Raw genomic sequence first — 25,181 nt, forward strand, 5'->3', positions numbered from 1 at the left:
CAAATCAAAACAATTCTGAGATTCCATCTTACACCTGTAAGAATGGCCAAGATCAAAAACACTGATGACCATTGCTGGTGGGAGTGCAAACTGGTACAGCCACTTTGGATTTTGGTACAGCTATTTCTCAGAAAATGAGGAAACAACCTACCTCAAGACCCAGCAATACCACTTTTGGGTATAAAAACCAAAGGATGCTCAATCGTACCACAAGGACATGTGCTCAGCTATGTTCATAGCAGCAATGTTTGCCATAGCCAGAACCTGGAAACAACCTGAATGTCCCTTGACAGAATAGATAAGAAAAATGTGGTACATTTACACAATAGAGTACTACACAGGAGAAAAAAAACCACAATGACATCGTGAAATTTTCGGGCAAATTGATGGATCTAGAAAACATCCTATTGAGTGAGGTAACCCAGACACAGAAAGACAAATATCATATGTACTCACTCATAAGTGACTTTTAGACATACAGAAAAACCCCCTACAATTCACAATCCCAGAGAATCTAGACAACAAAGAAGACCCTAAGAGAGGAATACATGGATCTAATATACATGGGAAGTAGAAAAAGACAAGATCTCCTGAGTAAATTGGGAGTATGGGAACCATGAGAGAGGGTAGAAGTGGAGGGGTGAGGAAGGGAGGAGAAAAAAAGAAAAATATATAGCTCAATAAAAACAATTAAAAAAAGAAAAGCTAGTGATGCGGCATAATCAACCAGCAAATAGGATTAATCAGGCTAACTTTAATATCAGCTTTATTAAGGGGAAGATGGGAATAACTTACAAAAGCAAGGTTCCAAAGAAGAGCAGGAAACAGAAGGGAAGGTGGAGAGCATACCCGCAATATTTATAAGTAAATAATAACCTCAGGAAATCCCGCCCTTCAAGCAAGCTGATTGTCTGGGCTTCCCCTACAAGCTAGTAAAACAATAATTGAAAAAAGAGAAAAGTTAGTAAAGCAATAATTGGAAAAAAGAATAGCATGTTTTATTTCAAAACAAGAAGCCAGGGTGGCTTCTACACACCAGGCGTGTCTGTTTTCAAGAAAGAACTCCTGAGCTGAGCATAGTGGTCGGGATCATTGACCCCACCCAGAAGACTCGGGTAGGAAATTGCTTAATCTAAGCAAGACCTGGTTAAAGAGGAAGACAATCAAGAGGAGGAGGACGGAGTAGCTAACTCAGGTGTCCCAAGATAATTGAATTAATTTACCAACCCAGAAACAGTGATCCAGATAAACTGAGGGCTCACATACTAGATCCCCACCTTATCTTTAAAGTTCTACACTTTAAACGTGGTCTCTGAAGGGACCAATATTAAACCACATAAGCCTTTGGGAAATATCCTCTGTCATATCCAAACCACATCAAGGTGCCAAGTCATGGCCAAGAGATTGTCACATGAGGCATTTTAAATACCTTTACCCAAGCACCTGCCTCAAGCAAAATCACATACCATTGGCAGCATCCTTTGGGCACAGAGCTGTGGCCACTGCATATTGACTAGGGAGAGGGAGAAGTTACTTTGTGGATGTTAGGTGTGATACTGTACCCAGCCTGCTTCTACAACACTTCCCATGGCTTCGATTTTGATCCAGAATGCTGTCAGGTAGTGTGGTGCTCATGGTGGTGTTTCTTGAAGATCCCATTGATCACCAGAGAGAAAGATCTGTTCTCTGCTTCTAAGAAAAGTCTCTTTCCCTGTCAGTGGTACATGTGGACAGGAAGCAGAACAACCTCCAAAGCCTAAGGAAGTTGTTAGGGATGAACAGAAAGTTACCCAAGCCTCTAGTCACCCTTTGCTTGCCACACACTGGGAGAGTAACCAGATTCCCTCTAGAAAAGTGGTGTGCCTACGGAGAGCAGTTCAAAACTCTAAAACAGGCTGCCTAGGAAATTGTAAAAGTTGATTTTAAAGGACATGAGTCTTTATTTTCCTGTTTCATAGCTTATACCTTCTAACCTGGGTTCTCTCCAAGCCAGTGGTTCTTAACCTCTCTGATCCTGTGACTCTTTAATACAATTTCTCATGTTGTGATGATCCCCAACCATAAAGTCGTTTTCGTTTTCATTTTGCTCCTGTTGTTAATCATAATGTAAATATATGTGTTTTCTGATGGTCTTAGGCAGCCCCTGTTGTGAACCACTGGCTGAGCCAACACTGTTCTAAACCAAGTCACAAGAGATGCCTATCATTTTAAATGGCATATAATGAATTGGTAAGGCATCCAGGTCTGCTGGCTTCTTAACTAATAGAAATTTCCTTCGTACTTTCACTAGTTGAAAGTATTGGTGTGGAGCCCATCAGGGGCCCATGCTAGGGCACAGGCTACTCAGATGCAAACCAGTCCTCAGAAACTGTGTGTGGTTATACTCTAGACTCTACAGACCCTACATTCTTGCGCACCCTACCCCAGATTTCAAAGCACCTAATGAAAGAAAGGGAGGCCTTTCTGAACGCCTGAGCTGGGCAGGGTGTTCCTTCTCTCTCCTCCCTGCTCTCCTCTCCCCTTCCTTATCATATCATAGTCTGTCTGGAGCTACCCTGAAACCACGTCCCTATGACCTTGCACATAGTGAACTGTAGTGAACCCCCCCCCCGAAGCCATGAAAACAAGCCCACTAAGCTTCAAAGAGTTGCTTCTTAATAGTGAAATGTCAAGCAAGCTGGAAGATACCATCTCTGCTCATTCCTGCCACTCTGCCTCCTCTGGGTACTGGTCTGTGAAACACACTGAAGGTCCCCAGCAGAATGGCCAAGGCTGTTGATTGTGTTGATGTGTACAGATCATTTGAAGAAACTTACTAAGGGATGCTATCTTGAAATACCCTGCTCATAAATTTGTATGCTCAGTTATGTCTTCTCTTATGAAGTAGAAGACTTGGGCAATGCATGCATATTGACAAAAAGGTGCCTTTTATGCCGGGTGGTGGTAGCACACACCTTTAATTTCAGCACATGGCAGGCAGATGCAGGTGGATCTTTGTGAGTTTGAAGCCACTCTGGTCTACAAGGACTAGCTCTAGGACAGCCAGAGAAAGACTGTTTCAACACCTGCCCCCTGCAAAGCACCTTTTATTAACTAAAGTACATTCTCAGAATCTGGAACATATATAATTACTTTTTGAATAAAAATGAAAATTGTCTTGATTATTCCTTCTTTCAGACATATTGTTAGGTGTGACCATGGCTTTTCATTTCAAGTTCTATTTTAAAAAATATTTTATATATGCTCAAATTTCTAATGATAGCCTTAATATTTTATGTCTAGGTCTCAGCAAAGAGCCTTGTATTTAAATACAGTTTCAAGACTATGGGTCTCATTTAAAATATGAGTTTTTATTACCTACTTTTCAACACGTTGCATATCTGTGTGTATATGTGTGTTACAATCGCTTTTAAAACAACGAATAAAACCCATCTGATAATTCAGAATTAGTATTCTCAGACTATAGCTTCCAAATAGGATTATTATCCTAATGTTCTTTGCTCACATTCTTTGTCTACACATTAGATGTCCTTGAGTAGAAACATCTCTCTTCTTTATGTAAAGCAAACAAGAAAGTATGAAGCAAGATTAATTTATTCCATGCAGCAAAGTGAAGAAGCCAGGCTTCTTCAAAAGCCAAGGTGAGTCAGTCTGGTCCTGCAAGCTGTCTGCTCTCACTGCTGCTCGTTGTCACCTATACTGCTACCTGAGCCCGGAGCAGAGCCTTGGCATCCTTGTGGGTGGACACATAAACCTGTAATCGTCCTGCCGCAGCAGTGGCTCACCTGGATTCCAGCCACTCCACTGCCTGTCACTCACAACTGGCACATGTCAAACCCAAAGCAATAGAATTGTACCCACAGAGGACCTGATGTGAAAGTACCACTATTCTGGGTACTCCTGGAAAGGCAAAGACTGGGAGTGACTGGAGAGAAGCCAGAAAATCTAGACAGAGCTGTAATAAGGGAAAAGAGTTAATTAATGATCAAAGGACTTCCTGGGAAAAAGAGATCCAAAGCCTCAGTAGCTTTGATGATGAATTACACTGCAGATTTTACGCCAAATCTTCACAGACCATTCTAAAAATGGAAGACCAGCAATATTCCCCACTCATTCTAAGAGACAAGTATTGTTTTAACTACAAAATCTTAACTGTATCATGAAAAGGGAAGTACACAAACAAAAATCCATTATAGATACAGAAAAATAAATCCTTAACAAAATATTTTCAATAGAACTCAGCTTTAAAAAAACTATAGGATCTAACTCAGAATCTAACACAACAATTTAATAGTGTGTCAAAATAAAAAGGCATCAATAAGAGTTAATGGAATAAGAACATTAACATAATACAGGACAAACTATGTTCATATAAACAAATGCAGAAAAGACATTTGGCACAATCCAACAAACTATCATGAGATAACCCTTCAACAAAGTAGGAATGGAAGAAAATCCACAGTGGAGTAATGTCATCTACAAAATGCCCTAGCTGACACAACGCTTAATGGCTGAGAATGACTTCTAAGGTGAGGAGCAAGACAAAGATGGACACACTCACCTCTTCTGTTATGTTCTGTTGAAAGTCCTTGCCAAGATACTTGGGTCACAGAAAGCAATAGTAGTTTCACAGAGAGAATGAACAAGTAAAACTTTCTCTATTGCAGACAGCACAGTTCTCTGTAGGAGAACATATTAAAAGCTGCTGAGAGAGACTCTTAGGACCAATGAGTGAGTCTCCAATATTACAGGAGGCAAGTTCAATATTCAGAATCAATTCTATTTCTACACATGAGCAAACAAAACCTAAAAGTAAGAAGAAATTTTTACATTAAACTAGTATAAAATAAGTTTTCAGAAATAAATCTGCTTAACACGGAAAGTCAAATAGTGGAAACTGTCAAACATCACTGAAAGAAACTGAGGCCCAAATAAACAGAAAGATGCCCATGTTAGCTCTTTAGAGGACTTAGCATTGTGAAGATAGCAGTACATTCCTCACTAACTAGCTCCAATTTCTATCAAAGATCCCGGGCCTCATTTTTTTTCTCAGAAATTGACAAACTCATCTGATAGTCCCTATAGAAATGGAAAAAGTCCAGAGTGGATAAACCAATCCTGCAAAAGAACACAGTTGGAGGAATTGTAATTCTTGATGTTAACACTTGTTCCAGAGGAGCTGGAGAGATAGCTCAGGAGTTTAGGGCACTGACTACTTTTTCCAGAGGACCTGAACTCAAGTCCCAGCATCCACGTGGCAGTTCACAACCATACATAAGTCCAGTCCCAGGGATCTTCTGAATCCTGCTCTCTTCTGGCCTCTTTGGACACTGTATGCACATGGTACACAGAAACACATGCAGGCAAAATACCTGAACACATAATTTTCTTTAATTAACAGGGGAAAATATTTTAAGGAATTTACTCCAAAGCAACAGCAAACAATGGAATGTGGTGTTAAAAATGAAGATGTAGAACAATGAAATAGAAATGAGAGCCAGAAGCTAAATCAGTGAGTTAATTATTAACCAACCTTTGATGAATGGGGAAAGATAATACAAAGGAGAAAGACAGCCTTTCTCATAATGCTACTAGACAATTGCTATGTGTGGGCAGAAGGATAACCCTAGGAAAAGAATGAGGCTGTGATTCTACATGACACCATGTACACAAATTAATCCCAAATGGATCCAATACCCAAATGTAAGAACTAATCATATAAAACCCTTTGGAAGACATTTGGGCAGTTATTTATGTCCTTGAGTTGATAGCAAAAGCACAATAAGAAAAATATTGAACTTGAAATTTGCCGATTTGGGAGGCTAGGTAGATGGCTCATTGGGTGAACACTTGCTACACAAGCACAAAGGCCGGGTTTGGATCCCTAGCACCCAGGCAAAAAGGCACAGCTGTGTACATTGGTACCCCACTGCAAGGGGCTGGAATGGCAGAGTGCCAGAGCTGTTGTCTGAAATGGCCACCTGTGGGCTGAATGGGGAGAGCCCTTCTCAGTGGGTAAGGTTAGCAGTGGTTGAATGAGACATTCTCTTGTCATTCTCTGGCCTCCATGGGCGTGTATACATGTGCACGTACACACATACATACATCATGCACACATATGCATACACACTTTTTGTGCACCAAGAAATACTATAAACAAAGTAAAAAGTAAATCTAAGAATGTGAGAAAAATTTTGAAGCAATATTTCTTATAAACACCTGAAATCCAGAAGACCTAAGGAATTATTCTAATTCAACAATTTAAGTACAATCTAATTTTTAAGACAAGAATTAAACATACAATTTTCCAAAGTTAATATTTTAATATATAATACCTTTGTTCATGAAAAATGTTCAAAAAGTAGTCATTAAAGCAGAGAAAATACATTCTAGTGTATTGATTTTTACTGGGAAGGTTTTTTTTTTTATTTTCGAGACAGGGTTTCTCTGTAGTTTTTGGTGCCTGTCCTAAAACTAGCTCTTGTAGACCACGCTGGCCTCGAATTTACAGAGATCCGCCTGCCTCTGCCTCTGCCTCCCGAGTGCTGGGATTAAAGGCGTGCGCCACCACCGCCTGGCTCTGGGAAGGGGTTTTGCTAGAGCATGTTGTTGCTAAGAAAGCAGGCATCCTCTGAGACAAGACACCTATGATCACACTAAAGGAAGTGGTAAAAAGTGAGAACAATCCAGTTATATTTTGTCATATGTGTTAAGAACTTTAAGTTATTGTACTTTATAAAATCTAAAGTCAACATTGCAGGTATGTCCGAAAGTTAATGCCAAAATTAAACACATTTATAAAATCTAAAGTAAAAATTAAATGTATGTCCAAAGATTTAGCCATAAGAATAATCACTGAAATATCAATTAAATCAGAGAAATAGTTGGACTGAGCAGTGTGTGCTGCTACCAACCATGTCATTTACAAATACAAACAGTTTTATGGCAGTGCTCAGAACATTATAAATGAAGGAAGCCAAGAGAGACATTAAATAATCTTAGGAAATATGTGTGTGTAGAAAGCACAGTAAAGGGTAAAACTCACCCAAGCTAGTGCAAGTGTAGATGGTTCTCATTTCTTACTTTGTATTTGTTTTTGCTTTCCTAGCTTTTCGTTTTATCATCTATTCTGTCTTCAATAGAGGAATCAACTTACATGTCAACAGACGAGAATTTGCTACCCAGAATTGCAAATCAAGTAAGAACAGAAAGTGTGACCAGGTCAATATCCAAAGAGCAGCCACAGTGCCACTTTATAACGAATTTCTAAAAGCTTCATTAGCCATCACTGAAAGATCTTGTGTGTCAGCATCAACAGCCCTCTGATCAGCTGACAGCATTATGAAACCCAGCAGTTGTTATGTACATAGGGTGTCTTGTTCTGCATTGCTTCTGAGGATGCATGATCGTCCTGCCGGTTCATGTACCCTGTGTATTTTACTTGAATAGGCTAAGGTGAACGTCAAGGTTAGATATGAGTTAAACCCAGTATTGTTTGTTCAAACCCTTTCAACATGAGATTAGTAACAGATAGAAGGTGTCAGTACAGAAATGCTCTTTGCTCACATGAGCATCTGTTAAATAGCAGACTTACTCTTGCAAAGCGCTGTGTCATGATTCTGCAGCTCTTTGGTAGTCCAATAGATTTCTTTTTCTGTACAGTTCTGTTAAAGAGACTGAAAAAGTGGAGGCAATTAGGTCTACTACACGAGATCAAAGCTGTGTTTAGAAAGAAAAATAAATGTGTGCTGTTAGTATTCTGCCACACTTGACTCCGAATCGTCCTGACTGGAAATGCTTTGCCGTGTGCTATCCATCCTTGTGAGAAGAGGTGAAAGTTTTTGCAGACTGTTAAGCTAAGGCTTGAGTTACAAGACTAGATCCATTTAAATTTTGACTGCTCAAATACTTTCTGTTGTTAAATACCTTTCTAAGAAGCTAGGAGATAGAACACCTGCATGGGACCAACACCTCACCAGTTGTTGCTCAGCCATGAGTCTCAACAAGAGGCTGAAGATCCCACAGGTAGTTAACCACCAGGGCTCTAAGCAATCGTTGTGTGTAGCTACATGACTGCCTTCTTGACTGGGCTTTTGATGACTAAGTACTTTTCTCTGCCTCAGTCCTCTCTTCCAGGGAATGCTGGCAGGTTACTCTGCTGCTAAAAGTTCTCTGGAACATTTCTGTGTTTGTAGGTCAAGCTTGTAATTTTTTTACATTGTTTTTGCCCAGATGAACGCTACTGCATCTGGCTAGTCTAAAGAATTCCCCTCTTGATGCTGCCTACAAAACCATGCAATTAGTGATGTCTCCCTTTTGAGACTGTAATAAAGTTGTCCATTTCAATGGCTCTATTAAGCCACCATCTGTAATAAATGTGTTTTTATCGTTGGTGTAAATCATGTTGCACAATACCAAGGTATACGATGTGACTAAAATGCTAAATTTTAAAAACAACTGTGTAACAAAAATATTTTAGAATACGTTTGCTGATTAATCAGTGTTAAATAATTGACCTATTATGACAGAACCTATTTTAGAGATACTTGGAGCTGGGCAGTGGTGGTGCACACCTTTAATCCTAACAGTTGGGAGGCAGAGGCAGGCAGATCTTTGTGAGTTTGAAGCCAGCCTGGTTTCCACAGCTAGTTCCAAGACAGAGGGTGGTTACACAGAGAAACCCTGTCTTGAAAAAAAACCAATGGAACGAAACAAACAAAAACAAACAAACAAGCCAACAAAAGAGATATTTGGCAGAAAATGTTCCAATTGAAGATTGCTGTAGATGTAAGGGAAAAAAGAAATGTCCAAGTCCCACATGACCTGATTTCCTTGGTCTTCAGTACTGACAGCTTAACAGTGAAGTGTTTTTCTGCTACTGAGCTGCAGGCAGGAGAGGGATAAGAGGAACCAATAATGTCTGCATTATAGTGTGTTTCTCTCTAAGCTTTTGTGATAGACCTTAAAACCATATAGCTTTGCAGCAGGCCTGGTTTACTTATAATATTGTTAAAGATCTTCATTGAAATATCTACAAGGGAGCAGTTTAAAGAATAGGTGTGTACACCAAATTCAAAGAAAGGTCTATTCTGAGGTCAGTTAACATCATCATTGTCATCATCACTGTTATTGTTTGATGGAATTCAACAAGGTATGTGATCATATTTCCTCCATCATTTCTTATTAATCTATGAAGCTCAATTAATAAAAGCTCAGAGAGAGAAATTGGGGTTCAACCTGAAGATCCAAAAAGCAAAGCATCCAGCCCCTGACTCTTACCTCCACCTTAGTAAAAAAAATGGCGATCCTGCCTACAGGAATCTCAGAATAATACTGCGTCTGAGAGCTGTCTCCTTTCTGTCTTAGAACACTCTCTAGTTCTGGGATTAAAGGCATGCACCACTACCGCCTGGTTTCTATGGCAAGCTAGTGTGTCTACTGGAATTAAAGGCGTGTGTTGCCACTGCCTGGTCTATAAGCCTGGCAAGTGTGGCTGTTTTACTTTTCTGATTCTCAGGCAAGTTTTATTTATTAAAACATAAGTGAAATGCCACTACAAATTTATGATTGCATGATGAATTTCTGTGGATGAAAAAGGGTTATGCCATATTAATGTGGTTACTCCACTGACAAACTAGTGCGGAGCTCAGGTTTGGAGTTGGGGAATTTGGCAGGCAACCTTTGGGTGGGGGAGGGGAGAAGAAGCATGGGGCAGCAGTTGCCAGATACTCTAGGCTGACATTGTTCAGGGCCCCCAGGTTCAGGGGCAAAGACAACAACCTGCTTTTCTGAAGTTACAGTCACATAACATACAATTTATAGATTTTAATATTTTCTTGCACCCATTTTTATTTATGTAAGGTCAGGCAGGGTCTCCATTTTCAGTCACTATTCTAAGACTGATTTGCCTGATTTTCTGTGCTTTTTTTTTGTATAATTAAAGGTTTTTCAATTTTGTTGATTTTAAAATAGGCTTCAATTTACTGAGTGTTTTCTATTGTTTTATGTTCTCCTTTCTGTTTATTTCCTCTCTAGTTATTTATTTCCTTCAGTTGCTTTGGATTTAATTTGGCCTTTTTTCCTTCTAGTTGAAGTTTAGTTTATTAAGTTCTTCGTTCTTTTATTATACAACAATCATTTGTAGTTAGAAATCCCTTCACACTCATCACATTTGCTACAGCTCTCAAGCTCTGATGTGTTACATTCTCACCCCTTCATCACAAATTACTTTCTAAGTCTCCTTGTTATTTCTTCTTAACCCATTGGTGAAGAGTATTTTTTTAATTTCCACATATTTGTTAATCTTACAGAATCCTTTCTTTATTCATTTCTAATTAAATCACTGAGTCTGAAATGATAGTTTGTATGGTTTCCGTGGTGTTAAATTGACTGGGATTTGGTGGGTCCTGGGTGGCTGTCCGTGTGCTGTCAGGAGTACTCTGCTGTGCTGAGCATTTGTGCATGCCTCCCGGGCATGTCGAGCCTTTGGAAGCTTTAACTGAGCACTGATTTTGCATTGGGCTGTATTTGTCAGTATCCTGGGGCATATGGAAAAAGCTGGACACACCTCATTGGTCTATAATGTTCATAGACTGTTTTCTTGTTAATGTCTGTGTATTATTTTTGCTCTTCAATTATGTTAGAATTTACTTCATATAGAATGAGATTCATTTACCTATTTGTCGATTGTGTGTGTATTGTGTAATGTATGCGTGAGTGTACACCTTGTGTGTGCAGATGTACTCACCACGTAGGTGCATGTGGAAGTCTGGTGTTGACCTCAGGCTGTCTTCTTTAGTTGTTCCTTCACCTTACCTTTGAAAATAGGGTCCCTTGCTAAACCTAGTAGTCTCTGTTTCAGCTAAACTGACTGTCCAGGGAACCCTAGGATTCTCCTGTTCTGCCTTCCCAGCACTGGTGTGACAGGAGCAAGCCATTACACTGGCTTTTACATGGGTGCCAGGGATCTAAAATCAGATCCTCAAGCTTCTGCAACAAGCCCTTTTCCACCAACCATCTTCTCACCCCCTACACATTTACCCTTGTTCATCCTGATGGATTAGCAGTTTTCAATATTATAACGGCATTCTTTGTCTCTTAACTGTCCTAGAGTGTATTTGCTCTTATGCTGTTGTGGTTGGCCCCATTCCCACTTGATTGTTATTTGTATAGATGATCTTTTTCACATTTCAAATTTCAACCTCTTTGCTTCTTTGTGAATTTCTTATAGGCAACATACAAGATCATTTAAAAAGCTTAGTTCTGTCATAGCCACACTCTGCTTGAAGATTTCGGTCAATTTATACTTGGTTCAACAACATGTAAGGTAGTCGTTCTTCCGTTTAGCAATTCATATTTACTTTAAATGCCATTTGTTTTGCCCTTGTTCCTCCATGACTATCTACATCTGTAAGGAGACAATACTTCCTACTTGCCATTCTAGGGTCACCTTACTGTGCATGCTTTATGTTTTGAATCCTCTGAGGATTATAATTATAGCCTAAATTTATAGCAATTCATTTCAGATTAATCTACTTGGTTTTGGTAATGTAAAAACCTTACGCATGTTGTATTTGTGTCATCTTTAGTGTTGTTCATGTTGAAAATTACACCTCACATTGTGTGCCTGTCAACACAGGTTTATATTCACTTTCCATGGTGTCTGAAATCACATAGGTAAAAAAATCACAGTGTAAAGTGCATTAATACTGTGACTTAGTAACTATTACCAGAGGCATCATATCTCCATGTGCTTTTGAGTTTCTATATGATGTTCTGTTGTTTATGTGTAAAACCTTTTTTTAACACCTCACAGACAGCATGCTCAACAGAGGCAAACTACTTTACTCTTTTTTAAAAAATCTATCTAAGAATATTCTGATTTTACCTTCATTTCTAAGGAATAATTTTATCAGACATGGGATCGTAGTTAGTAAAGAGTTAGATAATTCGAATATGTCATCTTGCTGTGCCTCACCCTTCATGCTTTTGACTAAAAATCTGCACTTCCTCAAAATGAGGATCCACTGTATGTTGTATGTGACAAAACTCTCTTCTCCAATTGTTTCAGACTTACTTCTCTGTCTCCAACTCATACCCACTGAATAATACTGTGATAATGTGTCATAATATGAGTTCTCTAGCTCTCCCCACCTGGGATTTCAAAAGCCCCTTTAATATGTGGATTCATGTCTACTGTCATATTTGCACTGGGTCAACCATTATTTATTCGGATATTTTTTTCACGCCTCCCTTTTTCCTGTTTTCTTACTCCTTTTTATTTGTGTTGATGTGCTTGATCATATATCACATTCTCTTAAGCTCTATTCACTTTTTTTCATTTTTCCCTCTCTGTTTCTGAGACTAGATAAGATTTCATTCTTGAGCTAACCATCCAGGATGAAGCTTGAGGGTTCTGTGTCCCTGCTCCCTTCACCCCTTCCCTCCCCTTGTCACCAATGCTCCTTATCCTACCTTGCCGAGTGAAGGGTAGAACAAAAGAAAGATGATGTGAGCTTCAGGCCGAGGCAGACCCCAAGCCTGACAAAGCATTCGAGAGGCCAGTGCTGACTGTTCTCTGTTATGCTAGCAATAATTAATGTGTGTGTAGCAGTCTGGGGAAGTTGGATGTTGGCAAGCCTAACTTATCTTCATCCAGATAGTGGCAATCCTTTTATCTTTCTCTGATTCTTATCTAAAAATCCACTTAGTGGACGAATCAGTAGCTTTTAGTTCTGAAAATGAGGATTTGATAAACGGATGAAAATTAAATGAACATAGGGATTTGTCACCACTGAAGCAGAGTGACAGACAGTGACACCAACTCATAGCCCCATTTAAATGCTTCCTTCCCCAGGAGACTAGCAGACATTACAGGCAGAGGCAAGCCTTCATGGTGTTGGGTTACTCTGCTTGGATGGATGGAGCAGCAGCCTGGGTGGCCTCAGGATGAAGAGCTTTATTCTTCTTTGTAAATAAAATAGATGTTATGAAATCACAAAGATATGCACACATTGTAGGAACCGATACTTTCTTCACTGAGGGAATTAAACTTTGGCCATGTCATAATAAAAAGTTAAGATCTATTTTGCAGGTCTAAGAAATCTATTTGGAAAATCACCTGCACCCTTTTAAAGTCTGCTGGAAATAATTGTTCAGTTATATGACCTTTACGTGTCATTCAGGGGGAACCTATGGGTCTTTTGGAAGGAAAAAATGGATAGACAGCTGCTGGGTGAGGAGGAGCCTCTGTTCAGAAGCCTTTTACTATAAAAGAGAGGATCTAAGATTTGGGTAGAGAGACACAAAAGGAAGGTAAATAGTAGAAGATGACCAGAAGAATGATATAGAAAAACCGTGCAGCCTTACTGTATGCTGTGGATTATATATGGTCAAGACTGTAAGGACAGAAGTTAGAACATTACTATGAGAGCATATTAGTATGCAAGAGCTATATAGCGGTGGTGCAGATGGAAAAAAACTGGAGGATTTGAAAGACAGTGAAGACATAGAAAATAAATCCTTGATGATTCATTTAATTGCTGGAGTGTGGATGAAGGAAAAACTCCAGAGTTCATTCCTGGGTCTCTGCACTGTACAATTAGGTCACAGTACCCATGGAGATAGGTAACATACAGCCAAGTGGATTGGAGGGCAGAGGGAGGGAGTGTTTTAATTGGGGATCTGCTTGTCTTTGGTAGGCCATTAAGTTACAGAGCTTGGACTCGGGGGAGTGTTCTGAGCTGAATATATAGATGTGGGATTTGCTGGTGACTGACAAGTGAAACAGAAGCAGACGCAATTGTCTGGGTTGCTGTGCAGGATAAGAACCTCAGGAGCGACATTTAGAAGGCCCATGAAAAACACTGCCACGTGAAAGGATGGCCGAGGAAGGAGATAACTTCCAAGGCTGAAAAGGAACTGACAGAAAGGGAGGGAAATCAGGGTACCATGACACAGTGGGAGCCTATGTTTCATGCACGTCAAGAGCTGGAAGCCCACATGATGAGGAGATGAGCGTATCAACCAGATCCTGGATGAAGAAACAGTTGTGTGAGCTCAAACTAGAAATGTGGAGTGTGAGAGAGTAGGGACAAGTACCCTTTATCTTCAAAATTACATTTTTTCCACCCACATGTCAGCCAGAATAATGTGTTCCTTATTCATTCTAAATTCTTATGCCTTTACAAATGGGAAAACCTCCTGAGAAGATAGCTTCCTGATTATTTCCCTACACCCATGAAATTTTAGCCATGTGACCACGTGACTGCTTAAACAATGACAACACCAGCTGACATGCCACTGTGGATGTAGAAATGTCCTGGGGTCTCACTGCTAGATAAAGAAAAGCGACAGCCAATTTAAGAATACTATGAGAAGAAGAATTAGTCTTTCCCAGGGATGAACCCCCTAAATGGTTATCCAATATAATATTAAAACATGCATGCTTATAAGCAACAATATATACATATAAGCAACAGTTAAAGGACTCAGCAAGATATATAAATACATATAAGTAATAACCAAAGAATTTGAGAAGGAATGGGGGAGGGAGAATAGTAAAGTAAAGGGAGGAAAAAGAAGGAAGGAATGTTATAAGTATATTTTAACTAAAAACTTTAAAGTGCTGGGTCTGGTGGTGCATGCCTTTACTTTCAGCACTCGGGAGGTAGAGGGTGGTGTATTTTTTTTTGAATTCAAGATCTCCTGGTCTACAAAGCAAGTTTCAAAACTGTTATACAGAGAAAATCTGTCTCTAAAACAAAGTAAAACAAATTTAAAGTAAAATTTATCTGTGAAAAGATCATGGAACTGTCATTACATTAGAAGCTTTGTGTATGTGTATACATATGTAATGCATGTATGTATATGTGTATGTGTTATGAGTATATGAATGTATGTGTGCATGCATGTGTCTGCATGTGTGTGGGTATATGTATGAATATATGTGTGTATGTATTGTGTACATGTGGGTGTATATGTCTGTGCATGTGTCCGTGTGTATGTATGAGTATATGTGTGTATGTGTATGTATATGTGCTTCCATAGTTGTGTTTCATACAAATGCATGCCTAGAAAATCACGTTTAAAATTTGGTTTCTAGGGCCCAACTAATAGAAATGAACAAGGGCTCAATTTTCAGAAGATAGACCACAATTTTCTCACTTTGTTCTAAGGTGTGTCTAGAAATGCATCTTATACCATTTAAAAAACTCACATTCTAAACTGTTTAGACTTTTTTGTTACAGTTTTTTTTTATTTGAAAGTTGTAAAATCAGTGGTGGCAGAAATGCAGATTGTATTTCTTTCCTGTCTAGAAATGGGATTATTGGATTTACAGTAATCTTGAGTTATCAGGTTGTACAATGAGTACCCAAGGGTCGTCTGGAAAACATAAACATTTCTGGTAATTTAGAAATGAGATTTCTTTATTAAAAAATGTCCAAACTCACATCATATTAATTTCCTCTGCAGTCAAAATTTATCTGACTATTGGAGCTGTGGAGATGGCTCTGTGATTGGAGTCTTTGATCCTCTACCATATGATGACATGAGTCCAATCCCCAGCACCTATACGCAAGGCATGTATCCATAACTCAAGTGTTGCGAGGCAGGGTAGGAGGGCAGAGGTAGGCAGATCCTGTAGGCTCACTGGACAGTCAGTCTAGCCCATTGATGTGTTCTAGATTCAGTGAGAGAACCATTCCAATAGCACCAGGAACCATAGAGAGCAACACCCAACAGCAGTCTCTGACCTGTACACACTCCTGTACTTGAGCACGTGCATGCGAGTACACACATACACACACAGACACAGAGAGGGGAAGGACGGGGACGGGGATGAGATGAAAGCAAGGAGTATTTGGAAAGGCATAATAAGGCACTTAATGAATTTACTATTTACTCTTTGAGCTTCAGAGTTTCTATGAAAATTTGGTATCAGAAAAAAAAATCATTCTATGTATCTTTGTCACAGAAATAAAGCATAAGTAACAAGTAATTTTCTCCAAAGCAGCAGCCCTCAACCTGATTAAAAAACATCCTGCAGGAACTTGAAAAGCACCCAGGAGTCCTGGGCAATGTTGGGAAGCAACACCCCTTCCTGCAAAGTAATTCCATAGCTGCTTCAAGATAACTCTGCTCTTTCTCCCCTACACGTTTCCCTTGACAACAGCACCACTTTGCGTCTTGTCCCTTCTACCATTTCTCAGTATGGTCTCCAGTAAGGCTGGGATCCAGCCCCACGTTTTCCACTGGACAATAGGCATATCCATTACACATAGCACATGACAATGTGGTGTTTCATATGATAACAATTTCTTCATTCCCTCCATTGATTTTACTTGTAATGTAATAGTTTTATTACTTTCTGGGGATTTCATACAATAGTAACAATTTCAGACTTACAGTTAGGATGTAAACTTTCAACCGGAGAGATAATTAAACATTCTATGCAAGCCTCTTTCTTTAAGGGAAATTTTTATATATACCTAGGTATACAGGTGTATCTAGGTATAAGTATGTAAAATAGATACACCAATAATTTGCCTATAACGAATCATAATGAAATTAAATTGAAAGAGGCAGAGGCCTAACTCAGCAGTAAGGAAACCTTGTATGCCTGAGGCCCTGTATTCTATCCCTAGCACCAAATAAAAAAAATCATTTTGCTTATTTATGTATGTATATTTATGTATGTATATATATTGTTTATTTATTGTGTACATACATGTGTGTTACATGGGCATGCACATGCCGCAATGTGTGTGTGAAGGCCAGAGGACACATTTTGGGACTAGGTTCTTTACTGTCACCATGTGGGTTCCTGGGATGGAACTTGTCATCAGGCATAGGGTAAGCAACCTTTTATTGCTAACCCATCTTAATGGCCCAAGAATTTTTATTGAAACAATTATTTGGTATACATATAATTATACAACTTATAAAAGATAAAATTGGGGTTTAAGAGACTCCCAAAACAATATAGGCTATTGCTATTGTCATTGATAGCCTCCCAGAAATGGAAGGTAAGACCCTATTGCTGAGGACGTCATACTCTTCAGACAAGGTCTTGAAGAATCAAGCTGGAATGATCTGGAAGCCTCCTACCTGTGGATTAACATTCATAATATCCAAAGATGCTGTGCAGGTGACTTAGGGAGAAAAGCGATCAGCAGACCTACTCAGCTAGGAAGCCTACAGTCCACAGCAGTGACCAGCTAGCAGGATACCCTCAATAGTGCAATAGTGGCACGTTTGTCTTGAGCATCAGCAGCAGCTGCTAATTGGATTTCAGTCCTGCTCAAGGAAAGTCATACATGGTACTGAAAACCCAGCCAACCACCTGAGGCTATTGTGGTCATGGATCCGTGTAGTAATAGGAGCGGCGGGGCTGTGTTCCTAGCACCCCGGCCGCCTGCTCGGCTAGCTTATGCCCCGAAATAATCACATGAACACTGTATTCTTTTAATCACTGCCTGGCCCTTTAGCTCTAGCCCTTACTGGCTAATTCTGATATCCCGATCAACCCATCTCTAATAATCTGTGTGCACCGGTCTTACCGGGAAAGACTCAGCATGTCTGACCTGGCGGCTTGTTTCATCGCATGCATCTGCCCAGGAGCGGGGCATGGCGTCTCTGCTGAGGCGTCTGCTCCCGAGAAGAGCTGTGGAGTCTGAGCTCACTTCCTCTTCCTCTCAGAGTTCTGTTCTGTTTACTCCTCCCACCTATCTTCTAACCAATGAGGACCAAGCAGTTTCTTTTTATTTAACCAATGACCTTCCTCCATCAGATCCGAGAAGAGAGCCTACTACCGCCACTTCCCTAAAGCACCGTAATTCCTGACTGCCGTCTAAATGCCTCTCTTTGTCTCTACAGATGCCTGTAGCTCTAACCTTTCATCAAAGGAGCTTCTTTTTGCCACAGGTGGACGTTATTACAGAGTTCTGCAATTGGTCAAACTGCAAAGAATAAGTAATTGTGGGTGCCCAGCCATCATCAATACACCTACAGCACAACTCTTACACCTATGATTTGGGGAACCTTGCAGAAGAGGGGAAAGAATGATTGTAAGAGCCAGAGAACCAGGATGCCAGCTGCTTGGTCGTGTTTTCTAGACCTGACGACATGCTCAGCTAAGGAAAACCTGCGTAATTCCACCAAGAGTTGATATGCCAATATGGGTGGGGAATTTCACAAGGGTCAATCCCATATGATGAGCTACAGGCAACGGCTGCTGAGACAGTAAAACTTCAACACAGGAAAACTCAATAGTTTTCCTTCCTGTCATATTGAGAAGTAAAATAATATTTAGGTCATAGAGTGCAGTAGTTCTCCGCCTTAGCTGTTTGAGCTGTCTCCACAGAAAAGAAAACGTCCATTGAAAAGCCCACAGTTTTAAACAGCTCATTCTGACCATCCTCCTTGACAACATGACTTTACTGACTTAACCTAATATTTAAATAGCTCTTTTATAATTGTACTTATGATACCACATTATTTAACAGTGTGATAAAATAACTATAAGAAGAAGCCATGTGAAATGAAATACAGAAAAATAATGATAGCCATGTTCTATTATAGGAGCAAACAATTGACTTCAGGAAGATTTGACTTAGAATAATATTGGAACAAAAGTGAAATTTAATAAAAATATTAACAATAATGTTTGTGGGGTTCTTATCTTAAAACTATGTAGGTGATTTTCAGTTGGGTTTCAATTTCCTGAAAGCTAAAATGTTGTATTTTAAAGATTTTCCTTCTGACCATTTGTTTTATCCTCACATTTTGATTTTCTTCCTTTGCAGGGTTTTGAAGGTGTTTCTCTCAAGAACGGCACAAAGAATTCCATACATGACTGGTGGTAGGGTCATGAGGATGCTGGCGGTAATACTCTTGGTGGTGTTTTGGTTTCTGGTTGGCTGGACTTCTTCTATGTGTCAGAACTTGGAGAGGGATATTTTGCTTGTTGGCCAAGGGCAAACATCTGATCACCTCACCTTCAACATGTGCCTCACGGACCGCTGGGATTACATGACAGCAGTTGGTATGTGCTTACTTTGTGCTTTGCATGATTTCTCAACAGCATCAAACTTAGTCTACTGAAAAGCCTTGTCAAATCTGATGTTTAAGTTTAAAGGACTTTTAATGTGATTTTGGTAACAAAAATATTACAAAAATGATAATGATATATGGAATGCAAAAAACTTTCATTTTTCAAAGGTTCATTCCTTTATTGAAAAAAGTGTAAGAAATGACAAGAACAAAGACAAAAATCTATGTGCAGAGAAATTATCGATTAGTCTAGCTGATTTAACAGTAGCCATCTTGATATATGTTCTCGGGTGGTAGATGAGAGGTTGTTGGTATTTTTCTGTACAAAGGTCTTATGTTATTGATCAAATTCACTCTTGGTGAATAGTTGACTGTCTAAAATCTATGATTAATTTATCTTCCTTATATTTATCTCTAAAGAAAATTCTCTGGGAGTCCAGGATGAAATGACAAAATCATGTTACTAAGAGATGTTATGTTACGTGATAGAAAAACAGAATGGCTGTGTCATGACTCAGACTCCAAAGCACAAGTTATTTGTCTGACCCACTCCTGTTTTTTTTTAAGAGAAATATACGGGACATTTTAGCAATCAGCTATTTTAAACTAAGTTTCCAAAGATATAAAAAGAGGAAAAAAGGAGGAAAGTTTTTCTTCCTCTTTCTCTTCTTCTTCTTCTTCTTCTTCTTCTTCTTCTTCTTCTTCTTCTTCTTCTTCTTCTTCTTCTTCTTCTTCTTCTTCTTCTTCCTCTTCTTCTTTTTCTTCCCATTTTCAAACCAAACAAACAAGCCCAAACTTGTTTTAAGGGGCATATGTAAAAAGTAAAAATACGAGTTTAATTCTCATTTTCTGTCTCCTTGTCAATCAATGTTTAGTTAAATATTCTTAGCTTTTTTTCTAGAAGCTAACTAGCTATGTCCTTATTGGTTCAAAATTTAAATAGATCATGTTCTCCTAGGCAAGGTATTCAAGGCTTTTATAACCCTGAACTGTACTGATGAAGCCATGTGGCTGTTGACATGGCTGTAGTGAGAAGAGATTTTAAGCAACTTAACTTTCAGAAGATAACCAAACAGCAAAGACAGAAAGCAGTTCTGGGTTTGGTTCTAGTATGGGTATGAGAAGGAAGACATTGCGTAAATATCAAATCTTTACTCCGTGGAAGCCTTTACCATTTTACTTGATACTTCTCAAGCTAACCAAAGCAGAAAAAGTAATTTCTTCATACTATTATGAAGAAAATCCCACTATGTTTATGTTGAACAAAAGAAAATGATAACACTAATGTGTTCCAACATAATGTATTCTTGGGGTCTTGTCCAAACATTTTGTCTTCCTTTTTGCACCCCAAGAATCTTTCTGTGGAAACACTTTGAGCCATGGGTATGTTTGGGTTATTATAAAGACATGTAGGTAACATTCCATTTGATAGGAACAGTGACAGATGGAGGTGGGTGGGAGTTATATCAAACATGAAGGAGACATCTAAGTAGAAAGAGTTAGAATACATTATGTTGGAACACGTTATGAATGATGCTTGGTGGTAAATATATTGAAAACATCCGAAATTTAGAGAACCAGGAAAATTATATAATGATTCAATAAATTCAATTTTGATTGTTTTCATCATGTGCTTTTATAGAAAGTAAAGCATACCAAATCCAGGGAGTGGTGGGTTGGAACTTTGACAAGGGAGAGATTTAGAACAATGGTCCCCTTGTGTCATCTTTTGGGAGCATGTTAGAAATGTGCAGCTTGGATCCACTCCAGATCTTCTCATTCAGCACCCTGGGATGTTGAGACTCAGCACTGCATGCTTCATATGACTCCAGACGAACCTGGTTTTCTCTACTGTGTGTATCTTGGGTTCTCAGGGTACAGTCAGATGGCCTTGCTGGAGCAGAGTGACAGGAAATCCCAGCTGTCCTCTGGCCATTCCATACTGCTCTTTAGGACCTCAGACCACAAGACACCGCCTCCTACTGGTCATTTCCAGTTTGAGCTAATTTCCTTTTGCTCCCTGCTTCCGTACCTCACTTTTCTATTCATATACAACACCTAAGCATAGTAGGTAACATCAGATAGAGGTCTATTCATATACAACATCTAAGCATAAGTAGAGGATTCTTAACGTTCTTGCCTATCCATCTGTAAATCACCGAGGTTCACACTCATTTTGACCATTTATTGTCCACACCATATTAGTGAATAGCCATCTTAACCTAAGCACACTTAATCAACACTTCACCTCACTCCACATGACCTTTCTCACTTTGTAAGACCTTTGAGTTATCTGAACCTCCCCTACTTTCAAAATCTCTCATGGAAGTCCATGATGGCCACATTTTCTTAGCTCTTTTGTGACTCTCAAACATAGCTGTTTAATATAATAGACTGATTTTCTGTTTTGTTTGTTTTTTGGATTTTGGGTTTATTTTTCTTCAGTTTTTTTTTTTTTTTGAGAAAGAAAGGGTTTCTCTGTAGCTTTGGAGCCTGTCCTGTAACTTGCTTTGTAGACCAGGGTGGTTTTGAACTCACAGAGATATACCTGCCTTTGCCTCCTGAGTGCTGCTATTAAAGGCATGCACCACCACAGCCCAGCAGATTTGTTTATTATGTGTAGAGTGTTCTGCCTTCAGGTATGCCTGCATGACCAAAGAGGGCCTTACAGGTGGTTATGAGCCACCATGTGGATTCTGGGAATTGAACTCAGGAACTCTGGATGAACAGTCAGTGCTCTTAACCTTGAGCCATCAGCCCTGACTGTTTTTATTGTACAATGATGCCTATACAATAACATTTTGGCTAATGGTAATCTCTATATGCAATGATGGTCCCCTAAACTTATAATGACACTAACTGAACATTCTTATCACACAGTGTTGGCATACCATTGCTGTGTCACCATATCAGGCCGTAGTCAGGGTTTTGGTGGTGCTGATGTGACTGAACACAATGCTGTGTCACTTGTATGGAAGTTCAGCAGTATCACACATAACAGCTGACATGACCGTAAGAGGCTGCATTGCAGGCTTACACACTATATTCCACCATGGACCGTTGTTTTAGAGTGGTGGCTCTCAATCTTCCTAATGCTGCAACCCATTAATACAATTCCTCATGTTGTGGTGACCCCCCCCACCATAGAATTATTTTTAATGCCACTTCGTAAATGTAATGAGTTGTAATGTAAATATCTGATATGCAGAGTATCTTATATGTGACTCCCAAAGGGGTTGTGACCCACTGGTTGACAACTGCTGTTTGAGAGGGCAGGCATTCCTGCCTAGAACTAAAGCTTCACTATAAGAAGTGATGCTGTCTTGCTAGGGCAGCAGCTCCTACTTCTCCCAGTGACCAGCTCTGCTGCCCTGAACAGCTGGCCTATACTGTCTACCTGATAGAAGTGTACTCTGTGATGAGCGCATGATAAAATTGTTTTGACTCATTTTTCTGAGCATTTCTTCATGATAAGGGACACACAACTGTACAGCTTCTGTGCTCTTCATATCCAGAAAAAGCTCAGCAAATGACATATCTCCCTAGCAGGAAGAAAATGTGCAGAGAGTGATTTCTACAGTACTTCTGGATAATTCTAGAGAACATAACATAAAGCAAGGAGGGCTGAGCCCCATCTGGCCCTGAGATAGGTCAGAGTGGGAACTTTCAAGAGCAGAATATAATTCCTCTAAGTTTCATGCCCGAGGACTAAATTTATAAGAATACTATTCTGAAGTGCTTATGCTGACTAAGATCGTGCTCATCACTTCAGATTTTCTGGAGGACATGTAAGCATGCTCTCTGTGTACCCCTCTGCCTTTCACCCTTCCCTCCCCTGACAGCTACAGTTCCTCAGCATCACCGCTGTAAGACTGTTTTCCTGACACCCAACAAGCCAGCTGCCATTTACAGATTCTTGATAAATATTTGCTGGAAGAACAAAAATTAATCCCAGTCCTCTTTCTCTCATTGTAGTTTCTGTGGCCAGAATTAGATTAGGAGGAAGGAACTTGCTAAAGCTAAGAATCCAGAAATTACACAACTGTCCTCAATTCATTTTAAATATAAACATGGATGCTCAAATTTTAGGACATGTTTTAAGGCTTCTAAACCAAATTGGTTCTTCCCAGCCTTTTGCTTTGGTGATTCAGGGTCTCATGGAGAATAGGCTAGCCCCATACTTGCTAATGAAGGCTAGACCTAGACTTTCCATCCTCCTACTATACCTTCCTAAGGCTGAGATTACGGGAATGCCCCACCATGCCTGGTAGCCTTAGAGATATCTACGAGACTCAGTCACATCTGGCTTCCCCAGTAGTCCACATCAAAAGCTGGTACAGATTTAGCATGAAAGTAGAAATTATAATCTTAAAAAACATTACATGCTATAATTATAAATATTAAAGATGTGGGAAATTTATTTACTTTTTATGAAAATTTCAATTACTTCATTGTCTTTTAAGACTCTGAATAGAGTTTGAAACTTAAGTTAACCTTTAGTTAATTGGAAAAACCCAACTAAATAAAAACCCCATTAGACTCATTAAAGAAAACATTTCTGGTCCTGTGTTCTCTTCTGAATGTAACTGCTGCAGTGGAAGCCAGCTGGCCATCATTGGCACTTTTCACAACATCTTTAAGATTGGCTGTACTGAGAATTCAAAACTCCATCCTGTGAGTCTCCAACATCATTGGTAAAATTTAAGATGTGTAAAGAGTTGACTTCCCAGGTCTGAATTAAATTTTATCATATCTCACCAACCGGACAGTCTTTGTACTTAGATTTAGATACTCGAGGCCAAGCCCTCACGGTAGCACCTCTTCCGAGCTTGAACGTAGCTGAGGTGGTCCAGTGAGGGACGTTATTCTTTGATGCAAACCAACTAACAAAAAGAAGCCAGTAGCTAAGTGGTGTCATCGTGGGCATTTATGCATGCTAGTTCATAATTAGATACACTCCAGACTTCGGTTTAGACTTGGGCAAGCGCTGAGCTTCTTCTTCAGCTTCTTCCAGAATTTAGGTTATGCCAATCAAATGTGGTACAAAGTGCCGTAACTGAGAACAATTTCTCTGCCGATCCTTTTCTAGCACAAGAACAGATAGGAAAAGCCTCCATGGGCCTCCGTTCCTCCTCTGTTCTCCTGTGCTGTTCCACCTGTCTGCATCACTAATGAGCAACTTCTTTTAGGAGGATTCCTATGAAATAATAGGCATCCCAGACAAGAACCCTTGATAAAGTAAGTCTATCAAGACCTGGCATGTGTCCTGGCTCTGGAAATGCTTTGGAGCTTGGCATCCCCTACTCTGAGTTTTAATTCGCCAAGTTTAAAATGCATTGGTATACTTAGCTCACTCGATGGAGTGTTTGCTATGTAAACAGGAGACTCTGGGTCCATATTCCCAACACCCCTGTGACATTCTGGGTATGACTGTGCCTCTAATCCCAGTGTTGGGAAGGTGGAGACAAGAGGATCCTTGGTTTTTCTAGCTGGGTCAGTGAACTCCACAGACAATACAAGACCCCATCTTTAAAGATAAAGTGGGAACTGATAGAAGAAGATATTCAATGTTGACCTCTGACCTCCATTCACCACCACCATATAGACAGACCAGACACACACACACACACACACACAGAGAGAGAGAGAGAGAGAGAGAGAGAGAGAGAGAGAGAGAGAGCGCATGCACATGAGAGACAGAGATGGGTGAGGGAGGAAGGGAGAGAGAGAGAGAGACTGTTTACTGTGTCATAAATAAATTGTTGTAATATGCCTGGATTCACATTCCTCTGGGAAATTTTGAAGTATCACTTTTTCAATGAATTCTGACACTGATCATCTTTCTGTTCAAAATACCACATGGTAGGGGCTGGAGAGATGGCTCAGTGGTTAAGAGCATTGCCTGCTCTTCCAAAGGTCCTGAGTTCAATTCCCAGCAACCACATGGTGGCTCACAACCATCTGTAATGAGGTCTGGTGCCCTCTTCTGGTCTGCAGGCATACATACAGACAGAATATTGTATACATAATAAATAAATAAATATTCAAAATACCACATGGTATGACAGAAAACATGTTTACTTTCCTCCCCTTTGTTGATATGCCTTTCTTTGCTATCCTCCTTCCTG

General features: G+C 39.7%; 1 protein-coding gene across 1 annotated transcript in view; it reads left to right on the plus strand.

Annotated features, from left to right (window-relative positions):
• Gpr158 (G protein-coupled receptor 158) overlaps window positions 1-25,181 on the plus strand; it is a 352,600-nt gene that overhangs the window by 294,743 nt on the left and 32,676 nt on the right. Inside the window, exon 7 of the mRNA XM_075970642.1 lies at window positions 18,807-19,045. Coding sequence (XP_075826757.1) covers window positions 18,807-19,045 — 239 coding nt within the window. The remainder of the gene's footprint in view (window positions 1-18,806; window positions 19,046-25,181) is intronic.

This window comes from Microtus pennsylvanicus, chromosome 4 (genome assembly GCF_037038515.1).
Source record: "Microtus pennsylvanicus isolate mMicPen1 chromosome 4, mMicPen1.hap1, whole genome shotgun sequence".
Classification (NCBI taxonomy): Eukaryota; Metazoa; Chordata; class Mammalia; order Rodentia; family Cricetidae; genus Microtus; species Microtus pennsylvanicus.